The sequence below is a fragment of the Carcharodon carcharias genome, chromosome 16 (genome assembly GCF_017639515.1).
Source record: "Carcharodon carcharias isolate sCarCar2 chromosome 16, sCarCar2.pri, whole genome shotgun sequence".
Taxonomy (NCBI): domain Eukaryota; kingdom Metazoa; phylum Chordata; class Chondrichthyes; order Lamniformes; family Lamnidae; genus Carcharodon; species Carcharodon carcharias.
Window position 1 is genome coordinate 105,119,988 of NC_054482.1, and position 17,980 is coordinate 105,137,967.

The following is a 17,980-nucleotide window of genomic DNA, read 5'->3' on the forward strand; positions in this document are numbered from 1 at the left end:
AGCTTCTAAACGAACTGTTTCAAGTAAGAAACCTGTCCGGTACATCAGGTTTATTACAAGTGGTGACGAGGATAAATAGCTTTGATGCTGCACCTCGCCTTTATGAATGTGAGTACATCAATTCTTAAGGAAAGAAACAAAAGTATGCTCACCAGTCATGCCAAGTTTTGGTAGAATCAACCCTTATGACTCATCCATGGAAGACTGGAGCCAGTACATAGAGCACCTAGATTTTTATTTCGTGGCGAATGAAATAACAGCAGAGGGGAAGCAGAAAGCAATTCTTTTAAGTGTTGTCGTAGCTAGATATAACCTCATCCATAGTTTGACGGCCCTGAACGCACCAATTCTAAATCTTTCAACAGGCTGGTAGACCTCGTGAATTTTCAGCCAAAGTCATCAGTAATTATGCAGAGGTTTAAGTTCACCTCCAGAGTAGGGGCTCCAGGTGAGTCCATTGCAATTTATATCGCGAAGTTGAAACAGTTAACTGAGCACTGCGACTTTGGAGATTCACTCCATGACATATTGCAGGACCGGTTGGTTTGTGGCGTATACGACAATGCCATTCAGTGTCGTTTACTTGCAGAAGTTAATATTGATTTGGAGCGTGCCATGGAAATAGCGCTAGCAATGGAGAGTGCCGAGAGGGACTCGCAGGCTTTACAGAGTGTGCAGCATGGCGCTGATCTTCAGCTGCAGTGGGAACCTACTGCCGGGACTCTGCGAAAACCAGAGAGACAACTGCGAAGCGGGAGACAATCTCTGCCTCCCAAAAAACAAAAAGGCATAGTGGAAGCATCTCACCAACAATTCAGGAATTAATCTGTTACTGATGTGGGGGTAACCATGTACCGGAATGGTACATGCAGGTTTAAAGAGGCAGAATGCCACTATTGCCACAAAAAGGGGATGTAATAAAGCAATGCAGGGTGAAACTGAGACAGCCAATCAGATAGCAGGCCAAGATGATTGCACAATATAACAGAACCAGAAGCTGCTGATGCTGATATCTATTCCCTATACAATCTCAAAGCAGTAAAAACTGAACCAATCACCGTCACCCTTCAAGCGAATGGGAAGCCTCTGGTCATGAAGGTACGCACACGAGCCTCACCACAGTGGTGGGAGAACACATATTTAAATACCTAAATGAAGGTACCCAGCCACTGAATCTAGAGCAAATCATGGCCCAGCTGAAGACATACATTGGAGAGTCAGTACAGGTAAAAGGCATCGCCACAGTACCTGTGTCCTATAGGCAACAGACAGCCTAGCTTCCTGTGATCATTGTGACAGGTGAAGGACCTAGTCTTCTGGGCCATGATTGGTTACAAAAAATTAAGCTCAACTGGTCAGAAATATTCCAAGTGAGAACAGGAGGGATTCCTGAGTTGTTAAAGAAGTGCAACAGCATATTTCGTGATGAATTAGGAAAGATAAAAAGCTTACAAGCAAAAATATAAGATTTGGAGATGACACCCTGGTTCTTTAAGGCCAGACCTGTGCCTTATGCCGTAAAGGAGAGGGTGGATGCAGAATTATGCCACTTAGAGAAGCTGGGCATCATCCAGCCAGTCCAATTTTCGGAATGGGCAGCGCCCATAGTCCCTGTGATGAAAACAGATCAAAATATTTGCATTTGCGGAGACTACAAATTAACTGTGAACAAGGCTGCTAAATTAGATAAATATCCTATTCCGTGGATAGAAAATGTGTACACTAAGCTAGCTGGAGGAAAATCCTACACCAAATTGGACATGAGCCATGCATGTCAACAGCTAGAGCTGGACAGCATATCTACTGGGAATATAGTCATCAACATGCACAAGGGCCTGCACCAATATATATGCCTACCCTTTGGTGTATCGCCTGCCCATGCAATCTTCCAAAGGGCCATGGAAAGCCTATTACAAGGACTTCCCCGAGTAATAGTGTACCTGGATGATGTCCTGATCACAGGATCAATGGAAACCAAATATTTTGCCAACCTAGAAGAGGTTTTAAGAATATTTTTGGAAGCTGGTGTCCAATTGAAGAAAGAGAAGTGTACTTTCCAAGTGGCTGAAGTCACTTACTTGGGTCACCGAGTGGATGCCCAGGGATAACATCCCACAGAGGAGAAAGTCAGGAGGTGCCCTAGCCTACCAGTGTCACTGAACTCAAGTCTTTTTTGGGCATGATAAATTATTACGACCGCTTCTTGCCAAACTTGTCAACAGTGTTAGCACTTTTACATTTGCTATTGATAAAGAACCATCGTTAGTCATGGAAAGTGCAACAAGCATTCGTAAAGGTCAGGAAGCTACTATACTCATCATGGCTACTAGTACATTATGATCCATCATAAGAATTATATTAACCCGTGATGCATCTCCTTACAGTGTGGGAGCGGAGTTAGCACACAGGATGGAAGATGGTTCTGATAGGCCAATAAGCTATGTCTCCAGAACCCTTTCTGAAGCCGAGAAGGGTTGTCCACAACTTGAAAAGGAAGATTTATCAGTAATATTTGGAGTGAAGAAATTCCATCAGTATCTGCATTGTCGATATTTCAGCATAGTGTCAGATCATAAGCCACTAATGGGTTTATTTAGTGAAGATAAAGCCATTCTGCCGATAGCCTCAGCCAGAATTCAATGTTGGGCTTTGATTTTATTGGCGTATGAGTACACCTTTATGCACCATCCTGGTGTGCATATCGCAAATGCAGACGCACTCAGTCGCCTTCCATTACCAGATAGCATTGTACCTGTTCCAATGCCAGAAGAAGTTGTACTTGTGTTGAATTTCTTGGACCCTTCGCCATTCTGTGCGAAGCAAATAAGGAATTGGACAAGGATCCAATTTTGTCAAAAGTCTGAGACCAGGTATTGCAAGGATGGTCAAATTCAACAGTGTCTGAAAAGATAAGACCATTCCATGCCTGTAAAACTGAGTTAAGTTATCAAGGTGGAATCTTGTTGTGGGGATCAAGAGTTGAAGAGGAAGGAAGAGAACCACTCTTGACAGTGTGCTTCACAGTGTGCATCCAGGCATTCACAAGATGAAGATGTTTGCACAAAACTATGTCTGGTGGCCAGCTATAGACAGTGACATAGAAAGAATGGTCAACACCATCTCCAGTGTCAGCAACAACAGAAGTCGCCTGTTTCAGCTCCACTGCATCCGTGGGAATGGCCTGGTTGACCCTAGGTTAGACTACATATAGCCTAAATAGGTTCATTTTTAGGTACTATGTTTTTATTAATCATCAATGCGCATTCTAAATGGATGGCTGTGTATGAAGTTAGATCACTGACATCGTGTGCAACTATTGAAAAGCAACGTCAATGTTTTAGTAAATGTGGCCTACCAGAAGTCATTGTTTCGAATAATGGTACTGCTTTCACTAGTATGGAACTTCAGAGATTCATGAGTTTAAATGGAATTAAACATTAAAACAGCACCATATCATCCCTCATCCGATGGGTTAGCAGAAAGATCAATGCAAACTTTCAAATCAGGAATGAAGAAGTCATCCAAAGGTACATTAGAAACTCGAATTTCACATTTTCTTCTCAATTATGACTCCTCGTGCAACTACTGGTTCAACACGATTTGAATTACTGGTGAAATGCCACCTTTGTACAAGATTAAGTCTGGTATTTCTAAACTTAGAGGGAAAAGTAGAGAAGAACCAGAGTAAACAGAAATTGAATCATGATATTCATAGCAAAGCTCGAAGATTTACTGTGGAAGATACAGTTTTTCTGTGTAATTTTGGAAATGGTCCTGGTTGCGGTCCTGGTATAATTGTCTCTGAAACTGGACTTGTGACCTACCAAGTGGAAGTGAAAGAAGGGATCTTTCGAAAACATGTGGATCATCTAAGAAGTAGAGAGACATTCCAACAACCAGCTATTCCACCTGTAATTGATGTTGAACCTTTAATCCTTGAGGTGACACATCAACCTGGAATAAACATACTAGATGTCTCTGTTGAATTACCTAATCCTGAACTGCCATTGTCTAAGGATGTCCCTGATGCTGCAGTTCCTGATCATGTCAATCCAGTGGGAGAATATCAAGTCGTAGAGCTATGTCGCTCTAACCAAATTAGAAAACAACCTCAGAGACTTAATCTTTAATTGCATGACTTGTGTATATATGTTGTTGATTAAGATATTCTTTGTAAATAAGAAATGTAAAAAAAAAACTAAATGGGGAGGAAATGTCATGATTGTAGGTACAACCTTTCCTACTGCCTTTGGGGATCACGTGATTGTACTGGCGAATGAGCCCTACACGCAGGTAATCTTAGGGGTGGACTTTCTAGTCGTGGACCTGGTTCAAGCATGTAGTTTCTAAACAAATTGTGATAAAGTTATCTGTTTCAAGCAAGAAACCTGTCTGGTACATCAAGTTTATTACACAAGAGTGAGCAGCACCTATGCCTCTGAAGCAAAAGGTTGTTAGTTCAAGTGTCAACCCAGGACGTGAGCGTAAAAATCTAGGCAAAGGTTGCGCAATTGCGCTGCTGTATTTCAGATGAGACATTAAACTGACACCCCTGCCTGCCCTCTCAGGTGGGTATACAAGATTACCATGACAATATTCTGGAGAGCAGGTGAGTTCTCCCTGACCCACATTCCTAAAAGCAGCAAAAAAAAATCATCTGGTTATTAACACATTGCAGTGCAGGGGTGGGAGCTTGCTGTGCACAAATTGGTTTCCTTTGTTACAACAGTCATCACACTTCAAGGAAGTCCTTCACTGGCTGCAAAGCGCTTTGGAGGCGTGCGACGGTGGGGAAAGGCTGTCATTGCGGATCTTTCTATTTCCCCTTTAATTCAGAGAAACGTTGTTGGATTGCATTGGGCGGGACTCCCGCATGAAACCGAAACCTGAGTTTCATCGAAAGGAACTTGGGCTCCGATCGCCCACGTACGACGACAACTATTCGCAAGGAAAGAGGAGATGGTAGAGAGTGAGAATAAAAAAAACAATGACTGTCCCTCCCCTGCCCCGCCCCGCCCCGCCCCCAGACGACGACCCCGACGCCGACGCCGCCACCACCACCACCTACGATCCCCGTTCAGTCACTGGGATACTTCCGGGCTCGCGCGTCACGTGACGTCGTGCGTTTATAAAAGGAGGCCGCAGCCGCGGCAGGACGCTGACTTACCACGGACAAGATGGCGTCTGGTAGTCGGTAAGTGGCGGCGGCGGCGGCGGTGGTGGTTTTAATAATCACGATGAGTTGCGTCGGCTCCTCGTCCTTCTCCTCCTCCTCACCACCTCTGAGGAGAAGATCACTACAATAATAATAATAACGTATCTACCGACGTCGCCTTGATTTAGGGGGATAGCGATCGTCGAGTGAATGAGTGTGAGGGAGGCAGGCAGGGAGTTTCCAGAGGAGGCGAGTTGGGCGCGCGGCGTGTTGCGGGGGGGGCGGGGGGTGGTGGTTTGGTGGCTCGGGCCAGCGGCTCCAGTCCGTGGGCCGGCTGGGGGCGCGCGAGCCCCTCCCCCCCGACCACCAAACAACAAAAAAACTCCCTACTACGCATGCGCAGGAAGGCTGCCGGCGCGTGGGGGTGAGGGAGTGAGAGCAATAATCAATCGAGAGGAGCGCAGGGTGGAGGGGTGGGTTTCATTCGGAACCCGCCGCCGCCGCCGGCATCCTCCTCCTCCTCCTCCTCCTCTTTCTCTCCCCCTACTCCCCACCCAAACCCATGCGCCGCTGCTGCCTCCATTCCCTCAGCGGCCAATGCCGCTATCCCGGGCGGAGCCGGGAAAGGTTTGCAAACCCCTTCCACAGGGCTGATCAGTGCCGCTCGTGCAAAAGCCCAGCTCGCAAACTTGGCATTGTGAACCTTTTCCAAATTGTCCCTTTCTTTCTTTCTCTCTCTCTCTCTCTCTCCCCCCCCCCACCTCTGGAATTTATTTCCTCCCTGGCATTGAAGCCAGTTTTATTTGAGCTACTTTGCAGCATTTATTTGCAACCTAATCCTGTATTTTGTTCACCCCCCCCCACACACACACACACACACACACCATCCTGACTTGGAAATACATCACCGTTCCTTCACTGTCCTTGGGTTAAAATCCTGGAACTCCCTCCCTAACAGCGCTTGTTGGTGTTCCTACACCACAGGGACTGCAGCCGTTCAAGAAGATGGCTCAGTGCCACCTTAAAAAGGGCGATTAGCAATGTGCAGTAAATGCTGGCTTTGCCAGCAATGCTTGCAATCCATTGAACAAATAACGAGGAGACAGTGGCCTAGTGATAATACTCTGGGGGCATGGGTTCACATCCTACCATGGCAGCTGCTGGAACTTAGATTCAATTTTTTAAAAAAAATTGGAATAGAAAGCTAGCCTCAATAACCATGAAGCCGTTGTTGACTGTTGTTAAAAACCCATCTGGTTCACTGATGTCCTTTAGGGAAGGAAATCTGCTATCCTTACCTGGTCTTGCCATATGTGACTCCAGATCCACAAAAATGTGGTTGACTCTTAACTGCCCTCTGAATCAAGCCACTCAACTCAAGCGCAATTAGAAATGGGAAACAAATGCTGGCCTTGCCAGTGACACCCACATCCCATGAAAGAATAAAGAAAAAATAAATATCAGTTTATTCTGGTGTTGGGTGCAATGAAAGCAGGTAACAAGGGTGAAATGAAAAAGCTGTGGGGAGAGGACTTGCAGTCATGACATTGTGAAGTCATATTGTCACTTTTAATGCAGTTTTTCAACTGTAATTTTGAGTGATGTGCACCTGTTTTATATGCTGTATCTGTTAGGTAGAAAATATCACAGATGATAAACTGAGATAGGTGCCTGATTTTTGCATCATGCGCTTTTCACAAAAGGGAAGTCATTTCATCTGGCTTTAGCAGGATCTGCTCTCTCTAATCCCTTATGGATTCATATATTAATGTATCACACTGAAGTTTAAAGTCTCAAGACTGCATAACCTTTAATCAGTTAGGAATGGTGATGAAGTGCCAAAAAAAGGCAGGCTTTTATGCTTTTCAAGCTTGGCTGCAACATTTGGTTTTTTTTAATGATAGAAACTTCTGGCACTTGTTTCATGTTTCTTCAGATATAGAATCAAAAGTGGAATGCTTGAGGGGATGTGAATGTGGTTGCTCCCAACATTTAGTATGGCACCCAGGATCCCTAGTTACACTGGGGGGGTGGTCAGGTGGGGAGACCATATTGTACTGAACCCAAAGGCTGATGGTCATGGTCTGATTCATAGCCCTCAGTTATTGCTGCTGGAGCTCCTGACTGCATGTGAATATTCGGAAGAGATTTGGGGTAGTTCCTGCAAGCAGAAGACATTGCATATTATATAAGACAGTTAGCCAGGTTGATAGGAGAGTGGTTGCAGTCTTCTGGAGTGTATTTGGTTGCCTGCAAGAGTTTAGAGAAGAACTTTGAAGTTTTTATTTTTGTTTGGGGATTTGATGTAGATGATATTAGTGATGTGTGTAAGGCTTGATGGACTACTTTTTTTTTTGTAGCTTGGGCTGGCAAGAAGCAAATAATATTTGTACACAAGTGCCAGCCAATGGCAATCTCCAACAAGAGACAGGATCTTCAGTGGGATCACTTTGCTAAGTTCCCAACCATCAACAGCTTGGGAGGTTACCACTGAGTTTAGAGGCCACATCAGCATCATGGCTAGTTTAGAATGAGGCTGGGTACTTTGCAAGGAGTGTTGAGCTTTTTGATCATGGGTGGCTTACTCCCTTATCCTCCAAAATCTCTACCATCTGCAGGGCTCGGGTTGTAAATTGGGCGCAGCGTTGGACAATCTACAGGATATAAATCAGCAATTATATCTCTGATTACAGCCATCGAGAATGATTGAACTCGTTGGGGCCTTTTTTTAGAATGGAGAATACATAAATGAGCTGATAGAGGGTAGATATGAAGCGAATGGCACCACTTGTGGCAGAATCTAAAACTTGTGCTGTTCCCTCCAGGAGAAGACCTCAACTCTTGCTTAGAACATCCTCATTTGATTAGCAATAATGATTAGTCATAATGTACTAGTGTGTCGCAATGGTATTCTCCTGAGGGCTCACTTCAGCCCAACCAATCAACAATGACCCAGGTTTAACCTCCAGCGTGTGCTGAGCTAGCTTATTTCACTTGGGGAAAACTCGATCCTTAACACCTCTGTATTGTGCTAATATGATTCTTATGGTAGAGACAACAAAAATACTCAAAAGCCTGCAATTGGTAAATTGTGTATTTATGCTCAGTTGTGCAGTTTAATGTTTTTTTGTTGTGTCCTCTATCAAATTCTTACAGTCCCATGTCCAATTGAATACAGCTGATGTACTCTTGCTTTGGATACTGGTGTAACGCAAAGCAAGTTTTAAAAATGAACACACTTCCTGTATCATATTTTAGGGCTGATAACCTCTACAGCAAATGTGCAGTTTTTAATCTAAGGTCTGTAGGAGCATGGTAATGGCATTAACTTTGATTGTCAATGACCATGAAGGCTAGAAAATGTTTGAATACTCGAGAGGCGCCTGTCAGTGGGGGAAGTGCTGAATTGGATCCCTTGGAGCTGGGGCCACTACAGTGTATAATTCACATAAATGACTGATTTAGGGCCGCTGCGAATTTGCGATACCAATCAAATGGCGTCGGAGGAGTCATCTTAAATTACAGGATGAGTTGACAAATATATAAGTGGGAAGGACAACAGTGTAAATTAATCCATATAAGAAAAGAACTGAGCAACGCATACTGAATCATAGAAACCTGTAGCACACAAGGAGACCACCTTGGCCCATCATGCCAGTGCTGGCTCTTTGATAGGGCAGCTGTGCTTAGTCCCACATTCCTGCCTTTTTTGTCTGTAACCCTGTAAGCTCCTTATCTTCAAGTCCCTGTACAGCCCACTTTAAAGTTATTTATAGAATCAACTTGTGCACTTTTGCAGCTACAGTGTTCCAGATTCTGACAAAAGAGTGAAAAAAATTCTCTTCGTCCCTGCTCAATGCCAATAATTTTGAATTGGTGACCTCCAGTTATTGACCCACTCACCAGAGGAAATAACCTTTCTCTAGCTGAACTATCAAAACCTCTTGAAATCTTAACCACCTCTGTTCCAAGGAGAACCATCCTAACTTTACCAACTTCTTGTCCCTCATCCCTGGTAAACCTCCTCTCTTTCTAAAGCCTTAAATGCCTTTCCTGAAGTATAGGGCCCAGAATTGTCCACCCTACTCCAGCTGAGGCCTAGCCAGTAATTTATAAATTGCAAGATGGATCCCTGCTTTTTATATTCTATTCCTTCATTGATAAGCCCAAGTAGCCTTTCAGCCATCTTTTAAAGGATAGTGTACATGGGCACCACGATGTTTCTGATCACTGACACTTTTCAAGATCTTGTCATTTAGAGTCTCATTATTAGTCCACCTCGGTATGCATCAGTTCACATTCGTTGCATTGAACTCATTCGGCCAAGCATCTTGTTTCAGCATCTTGTCCGTTTTTCTGAAATTGGTGACTGTATTCTTCATGATCTACTACTTCGCCAAGTTTTCTATCACCTGCAAATTTTATAATGCTGCTCCCTATGTATGAGTCCAGGTTGTTTATGGAAATCAAAATAAGTAAAGGACCCAAAACTGACCCTTGATGAATGCCACTTGCAAACCTCCCCATCTGAGAAATGTCCATCCACCACTACCCTTTGCTTTATGCCACTGATTCTATCCATGCTGCCACTTTTCCATGAATTCTGTGAGCTTCCATCTTCTTAGGCCTCCTATGTGGCTCTTTTTCGAATGTCGTCTGAAAGTCTATATGTAAATCTACTGCACTACCTTTGTCAACTTTCCCTGTTAACCTCATCAAACAATTTAAACATGTTAGTTAGACATGATTTACCTTTAACAAATCTCTGCTTGATTAACCCATACCTCTCCTCATTAAAGTTTATTTTGTCCCATGATAACTGTTTCCAAATAACCATGATTTCCAGCATCCGCAGTTTTTTTGTTTTTACCCATGTTAGGCTGGCTGCTTTGTAGTTTCCTAGTTTAACCTTCTGATGTTTCTGAATAGTAGTATAATATTAACAGCCTTCCAGTTCTGGCACTTCTGTATCCAATGAGGATTGAAAGATTGTGACCAATGTCTGCTAATTCTACCTTCTTTCAGCAATCTAGGACACATTCTACCTGGACCAAGTGGCTTTCCAACTTTTAACAGTGATGCTAATTTGTTAGTATGTTTCCCCTAGTACTGTCTTGCCTATAACCTCTCTCTTTTGGTATAACCTTCCTCTGCTTCCTTTGTGAAGACAGATGCAAAGTACTCATTTAATACTTCAGCTATGTCCCCTGTCTCTAGGCCCTAGGAAACTGCTAAAACTTTGTTTGTAAAATGTTTTAGGCTTCAACTTAATGTCGCTTGTTAATCTTTTTGCATAATCTCTCTATTCCACCTGTATTAACTTTTTCAATTCCCTTGTGTGCTTCCTGTAATCTTCCTAGTCATTATCTGAACCATATTCCTGGCAAAAAAAAATGCTTTTATTTAGCCCCTTTCGCAACAACCCAAAGTGCTTTACACCAATTAAGGACTTTTTGAAATGTAGTCAACATGTAGGAAACATGGCAGCCAATATGTGCACAGCAAGCTCCCACAAACAGCAATATGATTACCACCAGACAATCTCGAAACGTCAACTCTTTTCTTCTCCACCGATGCTGCCAGACCTGCTGAGGTTTTCCAGGTAATTCTGTTTTTGTTTTGGATTTCCAGCATCCGCAGTTTTTTTGTTTTTAATCTCTTTGTGGTATTGATTGAGGGATAAATATTGGCCAGGACACCAGGGACAGCTCCTCTACTCTTCCTCAAAATGAAAGACAAACTGCAAACATTTGTGAAATCTCTCAATCCGAAACTATTAAACAACATTGAGAAGTGGTGACAGATGGTCCTTGTTTCAATTTACCCAACTCCTCCTTACTCATTTCATGTGTGTGATATTGGGGAAATATTAACATAAGGCTGGAAGCCAGTATATCTGAGTTCTGGAGAACTCTCACTGAAGTTATTGTGGGAGTACAACGGAATATTGGATTGCTTACAAATTGGGCAGGAAATTTTGTGTCACATCTTCAGGCATAGTAAGAAGTAACAAGTGGCTAGGGGCTCCTGTAGAATAAGTCTAGTTCCTTCATCCATCTTAATGTTCCAAATAGAGAAGCGTAGAAAATAGAAGCAGGGGTAGGTCATTCGGTCCTTCAAGCCTGCTTTGCCATTCAATATGATCATGGCCGATCCTCTATCTCAATGCTATACTCCTGCTCTCTCCCCATACCCCTTGATGCCTTGAGGAAATAGATTTCTAGATTCTAAAGTGTATTCAGTGACTTGGGCTCCAAAGCCATCTATGGTAGAGAATTCCACAGGTTCACTACCCTCTGACTGAAGAAGTTTCTCCTCACCTGAGTCCTAAATGGCCTACCTCGTATCCTGAGATTGTGACCCCTTGTTCAAGACCCACCCCAGCCAGAGGCAAACCCTGCATCCAGTCTGCCCAACCCTGTCAAAATTTTATACGATTCAGTGAGATCCCCTCTCACTCTTCTAAATGCCAGTGAATACGGACCTAGCTGGGCCAATCTCTCCTCATACCACAATCTTGCCACCCCAGGAATCGGTTAGATGAACCTTTGCTGCACTCCCCATGGCAAGTATATCTTTTATATGGACCCCAATCAGGAGCTGATGTGCAAATGTCACATTTTTTGGAGCAAGGTTGAGTCTTTTTCTCTTATTTTAACTTTCCTTTCCTTCCAAAACCCTTCTGCTTCACTGGTATTATTCAGGGGAGGAAATCTACTGTCCTTAACCAGTCCAACCTACATGCAACTCCAACCCCACAGCAATGTGCTTGATTCTTGACTGCCCTCTGAATTGGCCTAGCAAACTACACTATTGCCTCAAACCAGTCCAGAAAAGTCATACAGGAATCAAACTGGACAGGCTACCACACAGCAACCGTGGGACCGGAAACGACAAAGCCACACCCTGTCCACTCGACCCTGCAAACTTCTCACTGATGCCTAGGGAATTGTGCCAAAATTGTGAGAGCTGTCCCACAGACTAGTCTGTCGACAGCCTGACACAGTCATTGAATTATACCTTATAGCCAGTGAGTATCAATGTCCCAGACTCCTCCTTCACCGTCTCTGGGAATGTTCTGTCTCAGCAGCAGGATGCACCCCCCAGAGGTGGTGGTGCAATGGTATACGATTAGGAGGAGTGGCCCTGGGAATCCTCAACATGGACTCTGGACCTAATGAAGTCTCATTGACATCAGGTTGATCATGGGCAAGGAAGCCCCCTACTGTCCTCCCCCAGCTTATTAATCTGTCATCCTCCATCTTGATCATCACTTGGGAGAAGCTCTGAGGGTAGCAAGGGCACAGAATTTACACTGGGTAGGGGTCTTCAGTGCTACATTAGTGGCTTGGTAGCACCACTACCGACAGGGCTGGCCAAGTCCTGGAGGACTTAGCTGCCAGACTCTTCCCAAAGCTGGAACACCAACTAGAGGGAAAACTTCCTTGAACTTGCCCTCACATGGGTAGATTCAGAACAAAGCTAGCAGCTCAAAACTGGGCACCCATGAGGCGCTGTAGGACATGAGAAGAATTGTATTCAACCAAAAGCTATAACCTCATAGACTGACATATCCCTCTACCATTGCCATCAAACCAAGGGATCAACCCTGGTTCAATTGGGATTTTTAGGGAAGCAGGCCTAAAAATGAGAAGTCAAACCTGACTTGTTAAAAATAGCTAATGATGAAGTGAGAAATTAATGCAGGAACTTTGTTAAACATGTGCAACCATTGCAGAGCAGGAGTTTTTAAAAAATTATAGATTGTTGAAATATTTAGTCAAACAGTAGAAGAGAAGGCAGGATGTTATGATCAAAATGTATGGTCCTCTGTGGTTCATCCAGCTTGCGTTGCTGGAGGCACAGAAGAGAACAGCCGTGAATTGATTCCTAGTGCAAAAAGGTCTGAAATGTGAGGAAAAACTAAAGAAATTTGTGCTTTTCAGTCAGGAAAAGAGGTTGCTAAAGAGTGATCTTTAAGCTAAGAGAATAGTAGCAAAATACTGAGGGTGCTAGAGATTTGAAATACAAACAAAAGTGCTGGAAAAACTTAGCAGATCTGTGGAGAGAGAAACAATTACCATTTCAAGTCCTGTATGATGTGATGGGCTTTATACTGAAAAGGTGGAGGGGGTGTCAGATGAAACAAAAGGGAAGGTCAGGGAAAGGTTAGAGGCTGGGGGAGATTAAATACTAAAGATGTCATGGAACAAAAGATAAAGGGAATGGTAATGATGGTAGTAGTAAAGAAGCAAAGCATTAGGTGTTAATAGCAGAATGAAGGTCAGCTTTGAAAGCAAAAACATGAAACCAAGATGCAAACTGCCAGTAGGAAGGGGATGAGGTGTTGTGGGGGGGTGGTAGAGGAGTGGACCAGGGTGTCACAGAGGGAATGGTCCCTTTGGAATGCTGATGGGGGGGGGAAGATATGGTTGGTGGTGGTATCATGCTGGAGATGGCAGAGAATGATCCTTTGAACATGGCGGCTGGTTGGGTGGAGAGTGAGGACAAGGAGATCCCTATTGTGGTTCTGGGAGGGAGAGGAAGGGGTGAGGGCAGATGTGCAGGAAATGGGTTAACATGGTTGAAGACCCTGTCAATCACAAGTGGGGGGAACCCTCGATACAGGAAAAAGGAAGACATATTGGAAGCACCTTGGTGGAAGGTAGCATCATCGGGATCGATGTGACGGTGTCAGAGAACCTGGGAGAATCTGATGGAGTCCTTGCAGGAAGCTAATTGAATGTTGCTTTTAATTGAGATTTAAGCAAAGGGGCACAAACTCATGTAACTAGAAGGCAAACTTAGAATTGATGATCAGTATTTACTTCACCCAGTGATCAATAGATCACCTCTTCCTGGTAGTTTTATGTAATGGAGGTAAAACCCCTGGAACTTTTTAAAGAATTTTAAAGCAGAGATGGCAATTTAGTATTTCTCTGGTTGATGAATTAAGACAGCCTGAATGGCTCGACTTTTCAGTAATTTTCTAAAACGCTGCTATCATTTTGGTTAACAATCCAGTAGGTAAGAACATGAAAGAATTACCTCTCCCTTAAATGAGTATCAGATTATTGTGTTTGAATTTTCCTAATGTTTTAGGACAAGGGATCCATATGTATATATTTGCAAAAAGCTCCCTCAAACCAAGTTCAAAAATAATTGATAATATAGCATTCAGACCATATTTACACAAACACCACTGCTTATATCTCATGCTAGCTTTTATAGCCTTGAAATTGCTTTCTTAACTCGGCTCCTGACTCCGCAAAGCCTGTTTACCATCTACAAGTCTCAAATCAGGAGTGTGATGAAATAGTCTTCACTTGCCTGGTTGAGTGCAGCTCCAACAGCACTCAAGAAGCTTGACACCATCCAGGACAAAGCAGCCTGCTTCATTGGCACCCCTTCCACCACCTTCAATATTCACGTTCTCCACCACTGACGCACAGTGGCAGCCATGTGTACCATCCACAAGATGCGTTGCAGTAACTAACCAAGCCTCCTTCGCCAGAACCTTCTAAATCCATGACCTTTACAGCCTAGAAGGACAAGCGCAGCAGATGCATGGGAACACCACCACCTGCAAGTTCTCCTCCAAGCCACACGCCGTCCTGACTTGGAACACTATTTCTGTTCCTTCACTGTCACTGGGTCAAAATCCTGGAAATCCCTTCCTAACAGCACTGTAGGTGTTCCTGGACCATGTGGACTGCAGTGGTCCAAGGCAGCTCACCACCACTTTCTCAAGGGTAATAAATGCTGGCCTAGTCAGCGATGCCTACATCCTGTGAAAGAAGAAAAACTATATAGCACAGTATGTACATTTGTCTTTATAGTTGACCAGAAGGTCGCACTAAAAGATGATGGACCTGATATCACAAATTTTGATTGATTTCCAATTTGAGTTGGTGTGTATATGATAAAGGATTTGATCAAGCATTAGACTCTCAAATAAAACAAAATACTGAAATACACGGCTGACTTAGAGGTACTGGAGAAAGGTACGGTTAACATTTCGAAGTGATAACACCGTCAGAACTAGAACAAAAGCAGAGACAGTTCGGCCAAAAGGTCTGTTTCTCCCTCCACAGCTAGTGCCAGGCTCTTGAGTATTTGCAGCATTTAAAAAAAGTTTGAATACATATTGGTTAAGTTTGTATCTGGTATGCATGCTTCTGACCCGTGCTGCAGACAGGAGTATTCTGCTCAGTAGCAATATTTCTTTAATGAGCCATTTGACTATATTAGATATGGTTCATTTTTGAAGTGTCATTCAGACATACAATACAGTATAATGTGTGAAGTGTATTAAATATACACACACATATTTCAAGAGGTGAATAGTTCTAGATAAATTGGTCTGTTATACTCCACCAATGCCCACAATGTTATCTCCTATTATTTTAAAAAGTTGTGTAATTGTGAAGAATTAATATATGCATCCAAGGTAGGATATACCAGTCTAGTTGCTTGCATCACACATGCATTCTTGATATTGACACAATAATATGACGCACTATATTTGCAATTCAATTTACCTTCAATTTGTTCCATTTCTGTCTCTGGTGTGGATGGATTTCATAGTTTGACTAATGGCACTGTGATAAGGGGAAATGAAATAGCTGCTAAAATGTAATAGATTCATCAGTAAACAGCACCAATTTTAAGTTGAATATTTTTATCTGCATGATTTTCCAGCAATAAAAAAAAGTACTCTGAACAGAATGATGTGTTCCCAAACATACTGTTTACGTAAATGGTGAAGTTTAAAATGTGTTATTATTTCTAGACCTGGTTTAATATTTTTAGTTTGTGTCCCACAATTTAGGGTTGTGATAAAACTTGGTTTTCAACAAGCCAGTTTGTCAGTGGAGTGGTTTTTTTATATATATTCTGACAATCGAACGCTGGAATATGATGGGCGCGTGCCAAAATCTCACCCTCAAACCAGTCAAATGTGGCAGTGTCAGTAATTGCAGAGTGAATACTTCAGGGCAGGGGTAGTTCATTTTTGGACCTGCTGGGCAGTAAAGAACAGGTGGAGTATCCTTTACCCATAAATATCAAAATCGAACAGGTGCAAGAACCTCATCGACTTTTAGCACTAGTTGTTTGTCTGCACTGTTTGCCTTGAGAATTTTGTGGTGAATATGTCAAAAAGAAACTTATTACAGGGATCCTGTACTTATTATTCAGTAGTACATCTTACTTTTCTAGCCATTTCATTTACTTTAGATGATAGCTAGCTTAGGCTGTTGTAATGTAAGTAGACCTAGAAGAGTAGGAATTTTAAAATCAAGGCTTTGTCGGACCAGAAGCCAATATAGGTCAGCGCATACCAGGTTGATGGGTGAACCGAACTCCGTGCAAATCAAGATATGGGCAGCAGAGTTTTGGATGACCTCACGTTTACAGAGGGTGAACTAAAGTTAAAGGTAGTTTTAAAGTTTAGGTAGTTTAAAGGTAACAAGCCTTGCATTTTTAAAATTTGTTCATGAGATGTGGGTCTCACTGGTTAGGCCAGTGTTTATTGCCCATCCCTAATTGCTCTTGTTCAGAAAGCATTTAAGAATCAACCACATTGCTGTGGGTCTGGAGTCACGTGTAGGCCAGACCAGCTAAGGACAGCAGATTTTCTTCATTAGTGAACCAGGTGGGTTTTTACAACAATCGGCAGACTCAGACTTCTAATTCCAGATTTTTATTGTATTCAGATTTCACCATCTGCCATGGTGGGATTTGAACCCAGGGCCCCAGAGCATTACCCTGGGCCTTTAGAACACTAGTCCAGTGACAAGACCACTATGCCACTACCTCCCTTCTAAAAGGGATGAGGGCTTCAGCAGCTAAGCTGAGGCAGGGTGAAGTCAGGCAGTTATGGAAATAGAAGTAAGTTGTCTTGGTGATCATGGATATGTGATCGAAAATTCATTTGAGGGTTAATTAAGATACTAAGTTTGAGAGTAGTTTGGTTCAGCCTCATTGCCATCCAGGGAAATAAGTGGAGTTGGTTGCTAGGGAATGGATTTTGTGGTGGCAACCAAAGGCAATAGTTTTGGCCCTGCCACTATTTAATTGGAGGAAATTTCTGCCCATCCAGTGCTGGATGTCAGACAAGCAATCTTGACAGATCAGACACCGTGGTGGGGTCAAGACAAGTGGTGGTAAATAGAATTGAGTGTCGTCAGCACATTGTGGAGCCTGATGTGGCTGAGGGGAAGCAAGTCGATGAGAAATAGCAGACCAGAGTAATTTTGACTTTATAAACACTGATGTTTGCAAGAACAATGTATGGTAAATATTGAAGTTCTTTATTTTAAAAGTCTTCTGATTTATTTTTCTGTTTTAGTTGGGATCCATTGCCCAGAGTGCAATGTCCAAACCATCCAGATGCCATATTGGTAGAAGATTACCGTGCTGGTGACATGATCTGCCCTGAATGTGGGCTGGTAGTAGGTAAAAAGAGAAGTGTTTCCATTACTTACACCGATCTATGTATTATATATAAAATGTATGTGTATGCACCTATTATTTCTGTATTGTATCACACTGCATTGATTACTATTTGAGATTGAGACTGCTTTATGTAAATGAAAACTTATCTAAAATAACAATCGGTTCCTTTTTCATTTAAAAAGAAACTATGCCCTAGAGTGTGTAGTACTTGTTTGTTCATTGCCAATCGTCTATGATACATTGCTATTTATACTTGCAGACTAGGGTGTATGTGTCTAAACTGCATCTCATCTTTTGACCAACAGCCAAGTTCCTACCCTGAATTGTTTGTGGCCTTGGAATTATCTAGACCGTTGTCAGTGATCC

General features: G+C 42.9%; 1 protein-coding gene across 2 annotated transcripts in view; it reads left to right on the plus strand.

The window, feature by feature from the left end:
• LOC121288889 (transcription initiation factor IIB) overlaps positions 1–17,980 on the plus strand; it is a 128,900-nt gene that overhangs the window by 99,007 nt on the left and 11,913 nt on the right. Inside the window, exons 1-2 of one of the 2 annotated variants that reach the window (XM_041207714.1) lie at positions 5,105–5,194; positions 17,508–17,614. In XM_041207714.1, the coding sequence (XP_041063648.1) occupies positions 5,178–5,194; positions 17,508–17,614 (124 nt within the window). In that variant the 5' untranslated portion in view covers positions 5,105–5,177. Of the gene's footprint in view, positions 1–5,104; positions 5,195–17,507; positions 17,615–17,980 lie in introns of those variants that run through there. The other variant, XM_041207711.1, reaches the window with a different exon arrangement.